The following is a 20,956-nucleotide window of genomic DNA, read 5'->3' as shown; positions in this document are numbered from 1 at the left end:
TCTGGTAGAACTTGGAAGTCTAAAGTTAAGACTCCCAAGTCCGACCAGAATCACGATCTAAATGGCTTTTGTAAAATAAATAAAAAAAATATTGCTACTATTCTCTCGTAGGGAACTCATGTAAGCGCGTTATTTGTTTATTCAATAAAGTAGGGTAAAAATGAAATCTTATGTTTGAAAATTCCCACGGGTTCATCGTTTCAAGATGGAGGGGGGGAGGAAATGATGTATTTTCAAGGTTTGGGGAGACATTGCCTTCCCTTCCGCTCCTTATTTCAGGGGCGTAGGAACGTTTTAGAAGTTGGAGGGGGCAAAGAGAAACGAAACAGGGGTCTAGGAGCTAAGCCCCCGATGTAGAGTAAGTAATCGGTCGCGAATGTCATTAAGGCATTAACAGTAACAACTGTTATCATAGTGTATTTTAGTCATTAGAGTCGTTTATGTAATTAAGATACACAAATCAGCAATAATAAAATGAGAATGGTTTTGAATTTTAAAGGACTGTAGCTTCACCGAATGCATGCGTTACTGTTTGACAACTATGTAAATTGGCAGGAAAAGACACAGTGGAGCTTCTATTAGTTGAGTATATCGTTCTAAATGGGGTCCATATTATTTCGTTTAATAAGCATTGACATTTGTGAAATGTAAGCAAATGCATAAAATGAAATTTTAGATTTTCTAGACAAAACCTACCCAGGCCAGCTATTATATTATGCAAACGAATTAGCCTTACCTTGGAAACTTTAAATTCAGAAACACAACTTAGATATAAATTTACAAGATTTAACGATCTGCTATAAAACACGTGTATCGATACTTTTCAAACTTCGGTATGTTACTTTCATTATGTACGTTGTTTGGATATTTATGCGACGGTCATTGTGGCTGTTTTTATAAAGTTTTGGGTGCGCCTGTTGAAACATAAAGCAATATATGAAGCAAGTAAAACATTAACTTGAGCTGACAAGAGAAAGAACTAGACGAGGCCTCGCACGGTTGGACTGTACACAGTCCCATAGGCAATTTGGGGGCCCCTCGATGGAAGCCCCCCCCCGCATTGCGGAGTCTGCCGGGGCGTTATTAACGCCACTGGCTTTTCTGCTGTTTCTCCTCTAAGTCAGTTGTGAAGGGGATCAAAAATTATGCTTGCCAATTGCCCCACTAAATAATTGCCCGGAAGGCATACTAGTAGCAGTAGACGACAAATATTTTTTGTCTTTGCTACATTTGTGAAATTGTGTCGAGTTTTCCGACTGAAGAAAATAAAACTAAAACAAGTTGGCAAGCTTGCCAAAATTTACCTATCCTCGGAAGAATTGTCCCTAGTGGTATTAATTTCTCGAGATGACCCTTAAAGATATATCTCCGCAATTCAGAGTTATTTACTAAAAACTTAATCTCGGTTCTATCCCGCTTGGTATAAAATTTTAATTATAACTAAAATAAATGAGACGGTACAACCGATTTTAATTTATTCAAAATATTATAAATTAAGTAGTTACAACAGCGAGTTAGACGTACTAAAACAATGCACAATTGAATTTAAACCTATTTACAGAACAAGATTATCAGTTAAATATAATACAAAGCAAATTTTAATGAAAGAAATATATACAACGGGAGTAGGGTCTTCGAGCGGGTCCCAAAACATACAGTGGAAGGCCTCCACCCGTCCCGCCCGTCCCGCCCACACCGCCGTCCCGCCCGCGAGTACAGTGGTGGTGAACAACCAAAGGTAGGGTGAACTAGCAAAGTTATGTTTAACGAAAGAGTGACGCAATACTTAGGTGGTGAACGTACAAAGGCAGAGCAGTGTCGGCAGTGAACAGCCAAAGCTACAGTTGAGTGGTGAACGTGTAAAGGCAGCAGCCTTTTGTGTATTAATGGTTGACGCTCAACCCTTTACCCCCTCATCGAAAAGAAGGGTTATAATCCTGACTGACAGACCCCGCTTCCGTTGGGTGGTGAACTTGTTACGCTATAGAGAGTGGTGCATAAGAAAACGTACAGACTGTACCCCGCTAAAATGAAAGGTTTATAGAAGGTAGCAGCCTTTTTCTGTATTATTGAATTCCTACCGAAAAGAAGGATTTTAATCCTGATTGACAGTCCCCACTTTTCGTTGGGTGGAGAACGAGTAAAGATAAGACATCAGAGGTGGTGAACGTGTAAAGCTATAGAGAGTCCCAAAGTGTCTGGAAGAAACCCATTATCCTAACTGGACACCTTAATTTGGAATACGTCACTTTCAGCCAATAGGGAAAAAGAGAGATGCTCCTCAAAAATTGCTCAATATTGTGTTTGGGGTAAACATAGAATTCACCGCCCTCTCGGACACCGTTTAGGCATACGTCATTTTTAACCAATGAGAAACTTGGTGGCGAACTGGTGGTGAACGCGCAAAGGCGGGGTGAGGGTGAAGTTTTCAAATCTAAAAAGGGTATAAAAAGTCATGGTACGAGGTGAAAAAGGTATATTCAAGATGTATTCGTGTAGTATCTGTTCAACCGTTTTCTCCCAAAAGGGTAAAATCAACCGTCATATGATATCAGTTCATGGTAATACCAGGTTAAAATGTCCCGTGTGTGATAAGTCATTTTCGAGACGAGACGTTTTAAATCGTCACCAACGTAATTTTAATCACGGGGTGGTCCCCGTTACGGTACATAATTCTCCGCATCCACCGCCGCCGATGACGTTTCTCCAACCCGGACCGTCTTCGAGGACTCAACCGTCCCCGAGATCCGAAAAGTTTTCCCGGCTCGAACCGCCCCCGAAGCTAGAGACGTTTTTACGGTCCGATCTGACACCTCGTATCGTTGCCAGCCCACATTCACTCGTTCAGGCGCACCACATGAATTACCGCCACCAAACTCGCCTGTAAAAAGGGTCTCATCACCTGACTCTTTTTATCGTAAACGAGTTAAAAATGGTAAGTTTCTTCAAGAAAATTTTATTATTTGTTACATAAAGTTTTTTTTTCTATAAATGGTCAAGAAGACAAAGTGATTCAACAATCGGATCCCTTAAACAATCTATTAGAGTCTCAAGCGGATGACGAGTGGCTTGGTGAGCATTGGGATAATATTCAAGCCCAACACCAACAACCAATCGCAGTTGGTTCAGCCGTTGTTGACCAGCAAGCCGTCGACGCTCCTAACCCATTCACTAACCCATCCACTAACCCACCCGCTAACCCATCCACTAACCCATCCACTAACCCACCCGTTAACTTACCCGTTGCCCTTCCAGTTGGTCAACAACCACCAGTGCTACCAGCTAATCCACCAGCAGTGCTACCAGCCATCCATCCATTTCAAATAGAGGAGGTTAACGCGCTTGGTGACGCAATTTTTTCAGCTAGGATAACGGCACCAGATGGGGTTACCGACCCTGTGTTATTTATAAATGAACACCATGCTAAGGTAGAAACGTATCTTCAAAACAAACTAAATACCAATAAAGGTATAAAATGGTATATGGTGGTGCGGGCACGATATACCCGTGAACTTGGCAACACTGGTACGGACGTTGAGGCAATGCCGTATTTCAGGGGATTTACACACGCGACGCTGTCACCCTAGGTAATACCCGAACAAATAAACTCTAGTCGAAACAAAATTGCCGACTCTATGAACAATTATGAAGGGTTAGGAAGTGGTTGGGTTTTGGATAAAATTTTTTATTTACAAATTAACATTATCCAATATTTACCTCTGGTAGGCGGTACATATTTTCAATTACCACCTGTAATTGAAAATAAACGTGCCACAGTAAATGTTGACCCTGAAGACCCAAGTGACAATAAATGTTTCCTGTGGTCAATCTTGGCTAAACTATACCCAACCACTAATAATCCCAGTCGTATTTTACATTATAAACAATACGAGAACGAACTCGATTTGTGCGGTATTACTTTCCCCTTCGAACTGGATGCTTATAAACTTAAAAAGCTCGAAGAGGCGAATAACCTATCAATTAACATTTTCGCGTACGAAAAGGGTTATTTCCCGCCTTATGTAAGTGAAAAACGTGTACCCGAGTCTAGGGCAATTGATTTACTTTTGGTGACAAACGGTAAAAATAAACATTACGTCTTGATCCGCCACCTAAGTCGTTTGTTCAGCGGATTCTCCAAACATAATGGCAAGACGTTTTATTGTCGACGGTGTCTAAAGAGGAGTAATTCCGAAGACATTATCAAAAACCACATGCGTGACTGAAATGTTCACCAACCACAACGCGTGGAGATGCCAACCAAAGAACCAATTTTAAAATTCAAAAATTTTGGTTGGAGTTAAATGGTAAATAATTTAATACTTCTTTTAAATTCGAAATATTTTTTTATTTGTTTCATATAGGTTCCTTACACCATTTTCGCCGATTTCGAGTCGACAATGTCAAAAATAGCGACATGTTTGCCAGACGCAACATTGTCATCGACCACGACCCTAGCCGTACAAGTCACGTGTGGATTTTCATACGCAATTATCAGTCCCACTGGTACGTTTGATCACTTGAAATTCTTTTAATTCGTTATCTAATATTTATTTACTATGTAGGAAATCTCGTAAAGCACGAGACCTACAGGGGCCAAGACGGTGCGTTGAAGTTTTTGAATATGCTTTTGGACGAGTCTACGGCTATATCGGAAGCGTTGAAGGAAAACATCCCTATGCAACTTTCCGAAGCTGAAGAAATATCCTACCAAACCGCAACACATTGTTACGTCTGCGAAGAAACATTCACGAAAACTTCAATTAAAACACGTGACCATGACCATTATACAGGAGCGTATAGGGGCTGTGCGTGTCAGAACTGCAATTTGAAAATGAAGGCGCCAAAATTCATCCCGGTTTTCCTTCATAATCTGAGCAGGTAAATTAATTGACTATATTTTTTAAAGGTATTTTTACTTATGATATAAAGCATTTGTAGATATGACGCTCACCTCATTATGCATCAAATTGCAAAAATAAAAAATAAAAATATAGACTGTATCGCTACCAACAGCGAAACATACATTTCTTTCACCTTGGGTAAACTACGGTTTGTTGACAGCATCCGATTCTTGCCAGCTTCTCTCGAGACCCTCGTCGGAAATTTATCGAAAGGTGGGACTGACAAGTTTCCGCTCTTAAACTCGGTTTTCACGTCGGAAGAGGTTAATTTACTCCTGCGAAAAGGAGTTTATCCGTATTCATATATGGATTCGGAAGATCGTTTTAAAGAAACACAACTACCACCTATCGAGTGTTTCTTCAACGATTTAACCGATGAGCCTCTGAGTGAAGCCGACTACGTGCATGCGCGAAACGTCTGGAAAACTTTCAATATCGGAAATTTGGGTATGAACACTATTAAAATAATAAATACGAATAATCTTTAATTGGAACTTTTATTTTTAAAGGACGTTATCACGATATTTATGTTTTGTCTGACACATTACTTCTGGCAGACGTCTTTCAAAGTTTCCGTCGTATGTGCATGACGTATTACCGACTAGACCCCGCACATTCGTACACAGGCCCGGGTTTCGCGTGGCAGGCGGCCCTATGTATGACCTTTTTCTGGATGAGGACATGCATATTTTCATAGAAAAAGGGATACGAGTTGGGGTTTCAATGATTAGCCATCGTCTCGCACAGGGTAATAACAAGTACCTGGAAACACACGACCGTTCCAAACCAGATAGTTACATCTGTTATCTCGGTAAGAATAATCAAAATTTTAATAATAAATTTAATTATACCAAAAAAATTATTACAATAAATTTAATTATACAAAAAAAATTATTATAATAAATTTAAAAAAAAATATATATATATATTTTAAAAATTGTATAATTTTTTTTAAATTTTATAAAAAAAATATATTTTAAAAAGTTTATTAAAAAAAATATTTTAAAAAATATTTAAAAAATATAAAAAAAATTAAAAAATTTTATTAAAAAATAATTTAAAAATTAATTTTAATGATGTTATTTTAAACAGATTGTAACAATTTGTACGGTACTGTCATGTGCGACGCGTTACCAATGAAAGGTTTTGAGTGGATTGAACCCACCCCTGACTGTCAACGCGAAATTCTAAGTTGCCCCGACGACGCCTCTGAGGGATTTATTTTGGAAGTGGATTTGGAATATCCGGACGCATTACACGACGAGCATAACTGCTACCCGTTAGCAGCAGAGTCCATGTCCATTAAACCGGAAATGCTTTCCGAGTATTCCAAAACCCAGATGACTGAACTGAAAATCCCTGTTAAAGAGAGTCTACCGAAACTGGTGCCCAACCTAAACAACAAAGAACGATACGTTACACACTATCGCAATCTCAAGTATTACCTGGAAAAAGGGCTAAAAATCACGAAAATCCACCGAATTATGAAATTCGAACAAGGTGCCTGGTTAAAGTCATATATTGACTTTAATACGGATAAAAGGAAGATGGCCGCCAACGATTTTGAAAAAGACTTTTTCAAATTAATGAACAACGCTGTCTTCCGTAAGTAATTAAAAATTAAAATTAAAAATTTAAATTTAAATTATCATTTTTTTTTCAGGTAAAACCATGGAAAACTTACGTTTACGTAAGGATTTTAAATTGGTTACGACGCCAGAAAAGGCTGTTAAAAAAGCTAGCTCGCCCGCGTTCGAAAAGTTCACCATCTTCCAAAACGACCTTGTTGGAATTCATTCCGCCAAGAAAAAGCTTATTCTAAACCGGCCCATCTATACAGGTTTCGCCATTTTGGATCTATCGAAACTTTTAATGTATAGATTTCACTATGACGTCATAAAGCCGCAATACGGAGAAAAGGTCAAACTTCTTTTCACCGATACTGGTACGTATACCCTCTTGTATATAGTATAGCTCATTTCTAATGATTGTTTGTAATTTACAGACAGTCTCACGTATCAAATCCAAACACCGGATTTATACGAGGATTTCGCCCAACAGAAGGAAATGTATGATTTTTCTGGATACCCCAAAAATCATCCACTGTTTGACGAAACCAATAAAAAGAGACTCGGAAAGTTTAAAGATGAAATGGACGGTACACCTATTGAAGAATTTTGCGGACTGAGACCCAAAATGTACTCTATATTGTCCGCCAAAGGTGAGAAAAAGACTTGCAAGGGTGTGTGTAAACGTGTTGTGCAAAAGCGCGTCCGTCACGCGAAATATCGCGAGTGTCTTCTGAACCGTAAGTTAACTATCGCGGAGATGAAGCGCATAGTGAGTAATAAGCATATTGTGACGACTGTGCGACAAAACAAATTGTGTTTAAACCCGTGCGATGATAAACGTTATATTTTAGACGATGGTATATCAACGCTCGCGCACGGACATTATAAAACGAAACAATAAAATATTTTTATGACAAATTTATTTAGTATTTCTTATACATAAGTTCTACAATCATACGATCATTAACATTTTTGTTTTTTGAAAATCTTCGCAATACGTTAAACATTTTTATTCCCTGACACAAATTAATTGCAAAATATATACAGTAACCACCGCAAGCTTTACTAGCATTTCCTTGCAATTAAACAGAATTATACGTGACAGTTAAGCTGTTTTTATCTATAAAATAGTTAAATTTAAACAAATCAGGGCTGTTCCCGAAACTCTCGAAGAATGTACAATTGAGTGACCTTGAGAGATCAAACACCAATGTTCTCCTACCCCATTGGACGTATCAGAGTTCACGATGTAAAGTGAAGGATACGTTTTCACATTCTTGGGAAGTTTGTCGGCAGGGAAGACTCCTCTGAACAAATATTTGGTATACGGGTCATTCTTAAGTATGATTTCAAGTTGTTGCGAGTCCATTATGAACTTTGATCATATAAAACTGCTCTGTTCTTGTCGATCTCGACCAAAGATTGATATTCGGAATAGTAAATCACGCTTACTGTTGACGGCAACGATTCTCCGAATATTAATTCGAGACGAACGCTCCCGTTCTTTACCAGGTTGAAACAGTCAGTGGAACTTCCGTTGAGATCGGGAGTTAAATCGAATACGAATAGTGCATTTCCATTGGCGAATTCATCACGGTCGATAAAATTTCCTTCGTCAATATTCATTGACTAGTTTGAAGAAAGAGATTAACGTATGATTGCATAAACAACTTATCTTGGAAATTTGGGTTTAACGGTTTTGCCGGGACGCTACTATCATCAAGGTATAGGGCGATTTGAGTTAACGAAAAAATTTTAAAGTTAAAAGGTGACATTTTGTAGTCTCCCAAATACGCATTCTGGTCCACAAATCCGATCACCACCTTACTCGGTATTTGACCATTATATAAGTTGTCTTTGACGCATATTTTGTTGCCTTGGGAAATTGAAAATGAATTACATTCCGTACGGGTGATTGGATATTTCATTGTTGCCAGTTCCAAAGTTTTAGCGTGGGATAACATAATCTCTGGCGTCAATCTAACTTTTCTGACAAACATTGATGCGTGTGTGAAAATGACTTTGCATTTTTCACAAAACTCGTTTGAGCTTTTGATAAACTTGAAATTTAGATCTATCACGTTAGGAATAAGTCGAGTTTGTTGACAAATATCGGCTCGTACAACTCCTATCATGTCAATAACACCTTCTTGGGAAAATTTTGCACGTTTCTTAAATCCGTCGTTATTGGAAAATTCGTCAAATTTCCCAGCTTGTCTTTATAGAATAGAGACGCGGTTAAGAAACTTTCCTTGGCTGGTCCACCATATGTCACGAGCGTTTGAATCATACTCTTGTAAGGATACTGTTGAGGGCATGATGTAACTGATCTGTCACCCAATGATACGTGAACTTCGCCAAAGAGACTATGTAAAAACAAATTTTCCGGACCAACTTTGTCCGCGGGAGTTGTGGTTTTAGATACAGCGTCGTAAATATCGGGTTTTGGTAGAGTTCCATCTGCTTTCACAATTTTCACTTGAACTTGAAGTAAAGTATTTTTCAAATCAATGTAAGTCTCCGAGTTTCCAGCGATACTAAAGATAATTGCTTGGTTTTCATTTATGTTCGATGTTGGATTATATTCAACCCATTGACTTCCTATTATACCAGTTTGAGTATAAGGTACGTGAAATAAATGAAGTTCCGAGCTAATGCTGTTTTGTGAACTGGGGTGAGCTAGAGACATTGTTCAATGATTACGAGAATATATCAGACTGAAGCAGAGAACGTCTTTTCTTCTTTCTGGTTCGAACTGAACTGATGATGGGAGACGTTTTACGTTTCCTTTTACGTCCATTTCCACTAAGTTTATTCACTGCTTCGGCGGCTCTTCTTAAGGTTTCTTTCCCCGCCTCTTTCCCCCGAGATTTTAACGCGTCTTTAATAGATACACCACTCGAGACGTCGGAAGCAATTTTTGCCCCGGTATTTAAAAATTTTCGACCAAGGAATGTGGCACCTTTTTTGAGTAAAGGCATGGCAGACTGAAATGCCGAGGCTAATATATTTCCAAGACCATATCCTCTTTGCACGGCTACTCCACGGTATACCGGAATTGATCCGTGTCCAATTTGATTTAAGTAATAGTTATTATAATCGTTTACAGAAACGTGATCCAGATTACGTGGAGACATGTTTATCCTTTGACCCGCTAACCACAAATGAACGGAAGAAAGATTTTACACCTGATTTTATAGATAAGTCCATGTTCTTCGGGGTCTAAAATGAAGAGTGACGTGAACTTTTCCTCGTTCGAAATGTACAGGCTGACCCATTTCACTCATAATATTAATTTCAATGGTTTGAAAATTGTTATGCGCAATAGGCATATAATTTGGTCGTGAAAACTCTTTCTCAACAGTGTCTCCGTCTTTTCCTTGAATACTTATAATACGTAATAACGGAACATCTGAATCTCCAACCGATCGACTTTGTATAATGTCCGAGTATATGAACAGAGAATGTAACCCAGCGTCCATATCACAGCTAAAAGGTGCCGTCATGGAAGTCACTATAGTTACGTCTTTGCCTGGAGTTCTCGTGAATCCTAATATGATGGCGATTTCATGTGGTATGTAAACTTGGTTCATTTCATATAGTTCAACAATTACACGACGGTTTGGTTTGTTGTAATATAACTTGACTCTAGAGCTAATATTTCGCCCGTCGTCATCAGTAGTCATGATTTCCAGTAAATCTTCAACTCCGTAATATCCTGGTGGTATTACTATATTAACGAAATCCATTACGTCGTTGAAATTTTCTATGTCAGTGTGTTTTCTCAGTGTCTTAGGTGTTTTAGTCTTTGATTCATCTAAGGAATCCGGTAGAGAGATAGTTTTCCAAATTCGAACTACACATTCTTCATTAACGTTATTCCACGTTCTAGGATAACTGATTTCAGCAAGTCCAACTTCGTAAGCTCCCTCAAGTTTAATGGGTTCTGGTAAATACGTTCTAAACTTGCTTATAGTATTGTTTTTGAAATAGCGCATAGAAGAGTCGGACGGTAACGTGATATAGAAACTCATAATGTGACGATTTCTTGCACCCAAGAGTCAAAATCTGGACCGTAACCACGCCAACGTACTAGTAGTTCTTTAGTTCCGTCTGGTTTTGTTCTTTTCCTTAGAACTTTTTCGATTTTGAATAAGCAGTTTTCGAGGTCTTTCCCGATTTTCTGTATTTCCTCCTTGTAGAACACACCCGAAATGAGCTCAGTTTTCAAATCCTACAGCTTATATACCGGAGGGTCTCTTGGTATGCACTGCACTACTTTGAATATTTCCTCGGTATAATTGGCTTTGTAACCCTTTTCGAACGTGGTTTTATTCTTACTCATGCGAACACAGTCATTTATTTCAAAAGGGAACGAGACTGGTGGTGAAAAATTGACTTTCCCGTATAAGTTCTGCCACACTTGTTTCGAATTTTCATTCTTCACTTCAACGGGTTTGCATTTAATAGATTTGTGGTAGTTATTATTGTAAGCTTCCAATAAATCTGGTAAAACGTCGATATATTTGTGCGTATCTTTCTCCGTAAAATATCGGTACATTCGAGACTTCAATGTTCGATTGAATCGTTCTATAATACTAGATTTTACTTCGGAGTGCGTTGCGAAAAACTTGATTCCTCTACGTTTTAATTCACCTTGAACTTCTTTGCATAGAAACTCGTTACCATGATCAGTCTGTACAACCTTCGGCTGTCGACCTGATTCTAAAATAGATTAGAATGACTTTACCATAGTTGATCCTTTCTTATCCTTTGTAGCCACAGCGAATGCGTATTTGCTAAATACATCGATACAACATAAGATATATCGGTATCCACTATTGTGATTTTTTATATCTTGCATGTCTGCCAGATCTAGTTGCCATTGTTCGTCTATTCCATACACTATCGTCTTGTTTCTTCTGAATTTATGTTTTATCGGCTTGTGTAACGTGTACGTATCTTGTCGTTTTAAAAATTCTCTCACATCGTTTATGGTCACTTTAATTCCCTTTGCCCGGGCAGCACGATAAAGACCGCGAATGCCTCCGTAACTACCGGCGTCCTTAACGTTGAAGTATATTTCTTCTAACTTATCCATTCATCGTACAGTTCATTTTCCGTTCGTGATACCAGTACGCGAAATCAAATAGTTCAAAAACGATAATAATAAATAATAACAAAAACGCCGTAATAACTTTGGGTGATTTTAAGTATGATATCGATAAAGAGGTTATCAACCCAAACGGAGTAGGATCGATGCCACCTTCCATGTTGAGGTATAATTCGTGAATGAAAGAACTGAAACCTGATATATTATTATATTCTTTATTTCAAATTTATCCAACTCAATAATCCATTGCCATACATTGATTCGGGACTTGGAGGTAAATAATCTGAATCATCGTACACCTTCTCTAATAGATCGTTAGAAATAATAGGTACATTTTCAATAGGGGATTCAAAGGGGAATTTATTTTTTACAAGTGATTTGAGGACATTTTCCTTGGCCAACAATTCATAAAATTTATCCAATCCAACAATTTCATGTTTCGGTTTGGTTTTGTATCCTTTAACTGATTCGTGTAAAATGTCCATGATATTAGATCTAACTATAGGGCGTTCTTTATAAATAAGTTCACCACTGGTAGACCAATCAATTTTACTGTTTCGTTCAATCCACTTGTACACTCTGTTCAAAAAGTCTTTGCCCGTGGGAGATTTCGAACATTTTCGAACGTCATTTCTTGTATAGTTGCATCAAGTCGAAGCGGACATCGGTAATAGATTAATAAAATGTTTCGCTACAAATAGGCCAAAATCATTTTCTGGATAGACTTATAATTTGGCCTATTTTCGCCTAAAAGTGGGGGTGTCAACTTTTTTATTTTTGATCTCAGGTCATTTTAAACCCCATTTTCGTGTTCTCTGGGGTTGATTTATATGTAGAAAGTGTGAGAATTATTCAAATCGACGCATTGGTTCAAAAGATATTCACCAAAAAAGTTTTCACAGAAATTGAGAAATATCTAAACATCTCACCAAGCCATTTAAAATAATAAATGTTAACGGGTTTTGTCTCCATCTATAGTTCCTTGAAGTAATCGTTTTTGTTTAATTTTAAATATGTAACAAATTGAAGATTAACATAAATATTATCTGGCGTCGCCCCTGTTCGTTTTTCAAATGAGCACATGAAAATATTTATGTTAACCTTCAATTTGTTACATATTTAAAATTAAACAAAAACGATTACTTCTAGGAACTATAGATGGTGACCAAACCCGACAAAAATTATTATTTTAAATGGCTTGGTGAGATGTTTAGATATTTCTCAATTTCTGTGAAAACGTTTTTGGTGAATATCTTTTGAACCAATGCGTCGATTTGAATAATTTTTACACTTTCTAAATATAAATCAACCCCGGAGAACACGAAAATGGGGTTTAAAATGACCTGAGATTAAAAATAAAAAAGTTGACACCCCCTCTTTTAGGCCAAAATAGGCCAACCTATAAGTCTACCCAGAAAATGATTTTGGCCAATTTGTAGCTAAACATTTTATTAATCTATTACCGATGTCCACTTCGACTTGATGCAACTTTACAAGAAATTACGGGCGAAAATGTTCGAAATCTCCCACGGGCAAAGACTTTTTGAACAGAGTGTACAAAGCAATGACGGGTTTTAGATGTGAATCTGGGATCGCGATAGCTATTTCCGAATACCAGTCTTTCTTTCTTTTCAGTTCTACAACGAGTTTCGTTTTCTTAGTTCTTTTGTTACGTTGTAATAAATGGTTGTACAACTCTACTTTTTGTGACTGATTAAGTTTCTGATTATTTAAAACAGCTTTCGTATCCAAGTTTTCGTCAAGTTTCGGTTGCGAATTGAGCCGTCGGTAAACGTCTTCGGGAACTAAGATCATCTTTCTAGCCATTTTTGATAGCTCTACTTATAGCCGCGCCTGCCACACTGCTCACAATTGAAAGAAGTGGTGCTAAGAGTAACGGTAAAAATCCTCCCTTCTGTATTAGAATCTTTTTCCGTTTTGCGATTGTAGTGGGTTTAGATATCTTCCGCAAAATATGACAATGTCGCTTCAATCTCTTCATATGATCATCTGACAGTTTTACATTGCCACGCAGAACATTTATACAACATTCCACAATAGTAGAAATTATGTTTAATTCAGAGAAAACGGCATGGTATTAGAAGATAAAACTTATTTTATACAAAAAAAAAACTAACGAACGACTGAAGAAGAGCCTCGGCTCGAAACGTCTTGTATAAAATAAGTTTTATCTTCTAATACCATGCCGTTTTCTCTGAATTAAACATAATTTCTACTAATATTCACCATGGTAAATAATAAGTTTAATATATTCCACAATAGCTTTAATCGCGTCGTTATTAGCATATTTGATGGCGGCATTTCTTTGACAAGAATTACACTAAGACAGATATTTTAAAAACTCCTTATGATTATGAATTCTCTTCATTTTGGAATAAAAACGGCAGCCTCTTCTCCTGGTATAAGTCCGGTTCGTAGTCTGTGATCATCTGACGTAGTTGGTTTCAAATCCACCCATAAATACCCAAAGTCTCTAGCGATTGCTTGATGAAAGGCGTCGATGACAAATTTACTGTTAGTTGGGGAAATCTGTCTAGCCAAATGAAATATCGCCGATTTGTCACGTGGTGAATTGAAAATTATCAGATAGTGCGCGTTTAAATTTAACGTTCTGATTTCCTTCCCAGGATAATACCAATTTTGCATGAGTACAAAAACCGACGTGTTTTTATGATGAGAACCTCTTATAAACAAATTCGTGACATCCTTGTTATTTGATATTTCACAAAGTAAATCATCAAGAATAACAAAATTCTTGACATTTGGGTCTAAAATTTTAACGTCTAATAACCCTTCGTGAAATTCAAGGGTGGGTGTATCATCTAATACCGAATTAAACAGTTTGGGCTGATATTCCGTATAGCACCATATAATTCTCTCTGGTGGCGGAGAAATACACGTATCTTTATATTTGATTAAACTGGCCACGAAAAGGATTTTCCTGACTGAGTAGCACCTGCGATGAGCCCGTTAAAAGGATGTTGCAACCTGAAATCCATTTTAAAGAATGACACATTTTCCCTAAATCAAAGTTTTTAGTCATAAAAGTTGTTTAGCGTTACAGACTAGCTCTGCCTTTGTACGTTCACCACCTGTACCACCCCTGCCTTTGTACGTTCACCACCTAAGTATTACTTCACTCGTTCGTTAAACATAACTTTGCTAGTTCACCCTACCTTTGGCTGTTCACCACCACTGTACTCGCGGGCGGGACGGCGGGACGGGCGGGACGGGCGGGACGGGTGGAGGCCATCCACTGAATGTTTTGGGACCCGCTCGAAGACCCTACTAACGGGTATTTGTATTTTTCTCGCTTACGACATACTTGCCGCATCTTTAACGCGCATTTTAATTCATCACTCGCCCTTGATGAATATACCGTCAATAGCTATATTCGACAACTGGTAGTGGACGACTCGTAAACTTCCTGTTGACGTTGTGAGACATACCGCGTGAAAAAGACCAAAACCGTCCAATTTCCAATATCATATAATGCCTCGCACACACCAATAAAAAATGAATTAACAAGAAACGAAAAACTTACCATTCACAAAGCACAGAAAGCCCCTTGACTAAATAATAAATGACCGTAGACGGAATAGTTAGGGCTCTTTATAAATAAAACAAACTAACCCAATTGATGAACTGCATTAAAGATCTTAATCAGTCGAGAAAACGTTTAAAATAATTTACGAAGTAAAAACCCAGACCACTATGTAAACAACTCGATATTTTCTTCATAATTGAACTATTACCCTTGAAAACTACTACGCTAGTTAAAATATACTGAAAAAACGAAATAAATTACAAAAAACTAACGGGTTATACCCTTTAATCTTTTTATCTGCTGACTGCGCTAAAACAAGATTTGACCTTTAAATTTTCAAATGTAAAATATTTAGACTTTAACAAGATCACAAAAATTAAAAAACAAAGTTCAATAAACAATATATACAGATATTGTATTTTTCCGTTAGTAAGAACACCTTAATCAGTCGAGAAAACGTTTAAAATAAATTACGAAGTAATGACGACCCAAATACAAACCCAGACCACTATGTAAGCAGCTCTATATTTTCTTCATAAATGAACTATTACCCTTGAAAACTAATACGATAGATAAAAAAAAAGACTGAAAAAACGAAATAAATTACAAAAAATTAACCATATTATCTTCTGATTGCGCTAAAACAAGATTGGACCTTTAAATTTTCATACGTTAAATATTTAGACTTTAACAAGTTCATAAAAATTAAAAAACAAAGATCAATAAACAATATATACAGATATTGTATTCATCCGTTTAGTAAAAAACCCCGCCTTCTCATAATGGTTCCTTTACATTAATATTTTCCCTAAGGAAGTCAATGGCTCGGCGGTGAACTATCTGCATTGTAACAATGCAACCCTAGTTCAATCCGGGATCACGATGAAATTTTTACATTAAAATACTAAAATATTTAATTAAATACAAGATTAATATAATTTTTTAATATTTAATTAAATAAAAGATTAATATAATTTATAAATATTTAATTAAATACAAGATTAATATAATTTATAAATATTTAATTAAATATAAGATTAATATAATTTATAAATATTTAATTAAATATAAGATTAATATAATTTATAAATATTTAATTAAATATAAGATTAATATAATTTATAAATATTTAATTAAATATAAGATTAATATAATTTATAAATATTTAATTAAATATAAGATTAATATAATTTATAAATATTTAATTAAATATAAGATTAATATAATTTATAAATATTTAATTAAATATAAGATTAATATAATTTATAAATATTTAATTAAATACAAGATTAATATAATTTTTTAATATTTAATTAAATAAAAGATTAATATAATTTATAAATATTTAATTAAATAAAAGATTAATGTAATTTATAAATATTTAATTAAATAAAAGATTAATATAATTTATAAATATTTAATTAAATAAAAGATTAATATAATGTATAAATATTTAATTAAATACAAGATTAATATAATTTATAAATATTTAATTAAATATAAGATTAATACAATTTATAAATATTTAATTAAATATAAGATTAATATAATTTATAAATATTTAATTAAATATAAAATTAATATAATTTATAAATATTTAAAATGATAAAGAATAAAATATAGTACCTAACGTTATAACTTCGTAAAGGACATTCGCCAAAACTGTTTTTTAGAAAAACACCTTAGCTTGACAAGCGTTAGTGGCTGAGTGGTTAGAGTAAATCTCTTGCACGCAACAGACTCGGGTTCGATTTCCGGCCAGCGCCAATAAATCGCAAATTTATACGAAGACGAAAACCGTGAGCAATTGGTGGAAACCCTGCCATTGGACGTTGAGAGGTTGCATAACACTCAGCACTTGGTCCGTCCCAAAAATAAATAAGAAGTTGAAGAGAAAACGCCCGTACAAACACAACAAACACAAACTCCACAGACTTAACAAACACAAAACCACAGACTCAACACCCACAGCCGTCATAACACAAACTCAACATTCACACCCTACACATAAACATTACAATAATGAATTATCCAACCAAACTGAGTTAAAACTCTCGCGATGGATCACCATATAAACCAAACCCTTCGACTTCGTTCCCTAATTCCTAGCAACTGCGAACGCAGAGATTTCGAGAAACTGCGTACGCAATGATTAACCTTTGCAGACTGACTGACACACACCTACACGGACTGACACGGTTGTTGTATAAACCCTCCTAGGGGACTTTGTCCACTCCGAGAGGTAAAAACTACGTTTTATTTAATTTAATTTATTTATTTATAAAACTCTGTATATCCAATATTATTTTAAGACTTTTCAAGGCTAAAGTACGATATTTACACTGCTAATTTTTCTTCATCCAAGTTATTTACGCTGCCTTATTGAACATAATTCAAGATTCGTTTTGATCTTAACTTTAAAGAAAAAAATTATGAAAGAATTACTTTTATTACAGTTGTAAATAAATCTTATTTAAGACTTACTCTGAATGAGAAATGAAGGTGAAAAAAAACCATTATTTGATTTTTATTTGAGTATTATTCGAGTGTCAAAGTTAATTTGTAAAACCTGGTTACAGAAGGCATTTTTCAGTTTAAAATAAAATTTTATAAAAATGGTTACAAACAATTGGCTTGAAATTTTATTTTTAGACTAAAATATACCTGAGTTAAGACCTTTATTTCGTTCTTAAACAAGAGTCCATTGTCGATAAGAGAGTTTTCTTCATTGATTATTTTAAATATTTCTTAGCTTATGGCGACCATTTCTTAATCTTCATTAGACACTTTTATAATCATCACAATTGTGGGGCCCCGAATGCCCGAAAAATCTACCTTATGATAAAACGCTGAGAATTGACATGGGTTGACTAAAATTAATATTCAAACAAATATAATCTCAGTTATGAAATATACTTCGACCTTCAATCGAAAATAGCGGAAAACATTTAATGGGGAACTGTCACCATCCTAAAATTGTTTAAAACCAATTTAAATGGATAAAGGACGTTCGAAAATGGTTATACCAAAAATTCCATGCAAATATTTCCAGTACACTCTTAAAAATGAAGAGTTAAAAAAATAGGATTGTCTCACTGCAACCCAAATTTGGGTTAATAACAACCCAACATTAGTTATTTTTTTTAAATTTGTTAATTTTTTATGGGTTGTTTTATTAAACCAAAATTAGGTTAAAAATGTGGGTTGAATTCCATATAGAATCTTTTCAAATCTCATTTGGTTTCAAAATTTTCCACAATGGTTAGCTTATTCGTACCGATTCTCATATTTGTTGAAAAGTACATGTACTTTAATAATTAAAAATAAAATGTGTTGAAAATAATACAACGAAACGGACATATAGAAATTTTCCGAGTGCATTCTCTCGGGGGAGATCGTTATTATTTGTAAATTTCAGAAACATCGTGAAATGTTTCACGGTTTTAGAAATGTTAGTTTTTGAACGCTACGTGGTAGACGAAAAATTTCAATAAGCAAGTTGTAGAGCATACCCGAAAATCTTAAATGGAATTGGTCTGGTGGAAATCGGACATTTCGTCACTAAAATAATTCGTCATGAAAAACTAACACGCTGGTACTACCACGTAGCGTTCAAAACCTAACACTTCTAAAGTCGTGAAAAATTTCATGATATTTCTGAAATTTACAAAAAATAACGATCTCCCCCGAGAGCGTACATACGGAATATTTCTAGAAAGTATAGATTTTGAGAAAAATTTCTAGGCCCATCAAATGTTGACACCCTGTTTACGAAAAATTAAACGTCCCTCTTAGATATGAAGGTTTTTTCATGGAGAAATTGTAGGAGTAAAAGTTAAATGGTGGACACACATGGATTATTATTTATCAAGGAAAAAACTGTCTTGAGTTTTCGACCCGCGGGTCTTTGTCTAACTAACTTGAACGAAACCAATTTTGTTATATATATCGTTTTGTAAAAAACCTACAAAGTTATCAATCGTTAAAAAATGTATTTTTATTTTTAACAATTGATAACTCTGTAAGTTTTTTACGAAACGATATATATAAGAAAATTGGTTTATTTCAGTTTAGTTAACAAAAACCTGCGGATCGAAAGCTCAAGGCACTAATTATCTTGAAGAATAGTAATCCATGTGTGGCCTGTAATTTCTCCCTGGATACTTTAAATGATTCATATCTATGAGGGACATTAATTTGTACCTATATAGGCACATCACGCGATTAAAGTTCAACCCAAGGCGGGGTAGTTTTCAACCCAAAGCAGGGTAGATTTCAACCCAAGGTAGGGTAGATTTCAACCCAAGGTAGGGTAGATTTCAACCCAAGACGGGGTAGATTTCAACCCAAGACGGGGTAGATTTCAACCCAAGACGGGGTAGTTTTCAACCCAAGACGGGGTAGTTTTCAACCCAAGGTGGGGTAGATTTCAACCCAAGACGGGGTAGATTTCAACCCAAGACGAGGTAGATTTCAACCCAAGACGGGGTAGATTTCAACCCAAGACGGGGTAGATTTCAACCCAAGGTGGGGTAGATTTCAACCCAAAATCAAGTTGAATTTTTAACTTCAATGGGTTGAGTCTAAACAACCTAAAATTTGGGCTGGGTAAATACGGACCCAGGTTTGGGCAGAATGTTAACCCGTTTTGGGTTGAAAACAACCCAACCTTTTCAAGAGTGTATTTGATTTAATATTAGGAAACAAATTTCTTGTTTTATCCCCCCGACTCGAGAATCTCAGAACCACTTTGTTGAACCTACCTGCAGCGCCATCTCGTGAACGAAATATTTTTTCCCCGGTTTTATCGTTTTTCGGTCGGAACTCTCGTCTGCTACTACATTCTCCTTGCCTTTTTAATCGAGTTATATTCGTAGATATTTCTTTAGATTCTTAAGAAAAAAAGGGAAAAATTTAAGAAATGCTTAAGGAAAAATCATGGGAATCCTTGGTAAATTTGGCACCTTTTTCCCAAGATCGTTCTTAAGAGTTTCTTGGGAACAATTCCTTTATGATTTCTTTGGAAAAATTCCTTTGGGATTTCTTTGCACCAAATCCTTGAGAAATTCTTAAGGAAAAATCATGGGAATCCTTGGTAAATTTGGCACCTTTTTACCAAGATCGTTCTTAAAATTTTCTTTGGAGCAATTCCTTTAGGATTTCGTTGCACTAAATCCTTAAGGAATTTTAAAGAAAAAATTCGTAATGTTAAGAATATTTTTTCCTTTAGATTTTAAAGAAAAACTTCTTAAGATTTCCAAAAAATATTTCCTTTAAAGATGACTTCAACAAAAGCCTGTTATTTTATTTTAATTTTCTTATACTTCGTTTTTCCATTTAGATTCATTTTTCTTGTACATTTTCTACTTCATTATCTACTATCTACTACATTATCTCCTACATTTAAGTGTACTTTTCTTTTTCGCGTAGTTTCTTTTATTACCTCTCCGAGGGTACAAAGTCCCCTAGGAGGGGTTATACAATCACGGTGTCTGTCCATCTGTCTGTGTGTCTGTGGGTCTGTCTGCCTGTGTGTCTGTCCTGCGAACGCGTTCGCATTATCCGTGCAAAGGTTAATCATTGCGTACGCAGGGTCTCGAAATTTCTGCGTTCGCAGTTTCTCGAAGGGTTGGCATAACAACCGTGTGACGGTGAGCGTTTAATTTGCGATTGGGTTTGGTTTAGATATTTTTTCTCGTTAACGCTCACCGTCGCGACAGTTTTACCTCAGTTTGACTGGATATTTGGTTATTGTAACGTTTATGTGTAGGGTGTGAATGTTAAGTTTATGTAATGACGG

At 35.8% G+C, this 20,956-nt stretch overlaps 1 protein-coding gene across 1 annotated transcript; it reads left to right on the top strand.

The window, feature by feature from the left end:
* The first annotated feature begins 2,455 nt into the window (after window positions 1–2,455).
* LOC149958886 (uncharacterized) lies at window positions 2,456–7,665 on the top strand. Its single transcript, XM_090167268.1, has 9 exons — window positions 2,456–2,474; window positions 2,977–3,332; window positions 4,365–4,506; window positions 4,566–4,881; window positions 4,942–5,351; window positions 5,997–6,509; window positions 6,568–6,849; window positions 6,910–7,125; window positions 7,607–7,665. The coding sequence occupies exons 1-9, from the start codon at window positions 2,456–2,458 to the stop codon at window positions 7,663–7,665; spliced, it is 2,313 nt and encodes a 770-aa protein (XP_090023394.1).
* The last annotated feature ends 13,291 nt before the right edge of the window (window positions 7,666–20,956 follow it).

This window comes from Leiobunum rupestre, chromosome 2 (assembly GCF_980474605.1).
Source record: "Leiobunum rupestre chromosome 2, qqLeiRupe1.1.hap1, whole genome shotgun sequence".
Classification (NCBI taxonomy): Eukaryota; Metazoa; Arthropoda; class Arachnida; order Opiliones; family Sclerosomatidae; genus Leiobunum; species Leiobunum rupestre.
The sequence above is the reverse complement of the archived record's forward strand: the minus strand, read 5'-3'. Positions and strand labels throughout refer to the sequence as shown.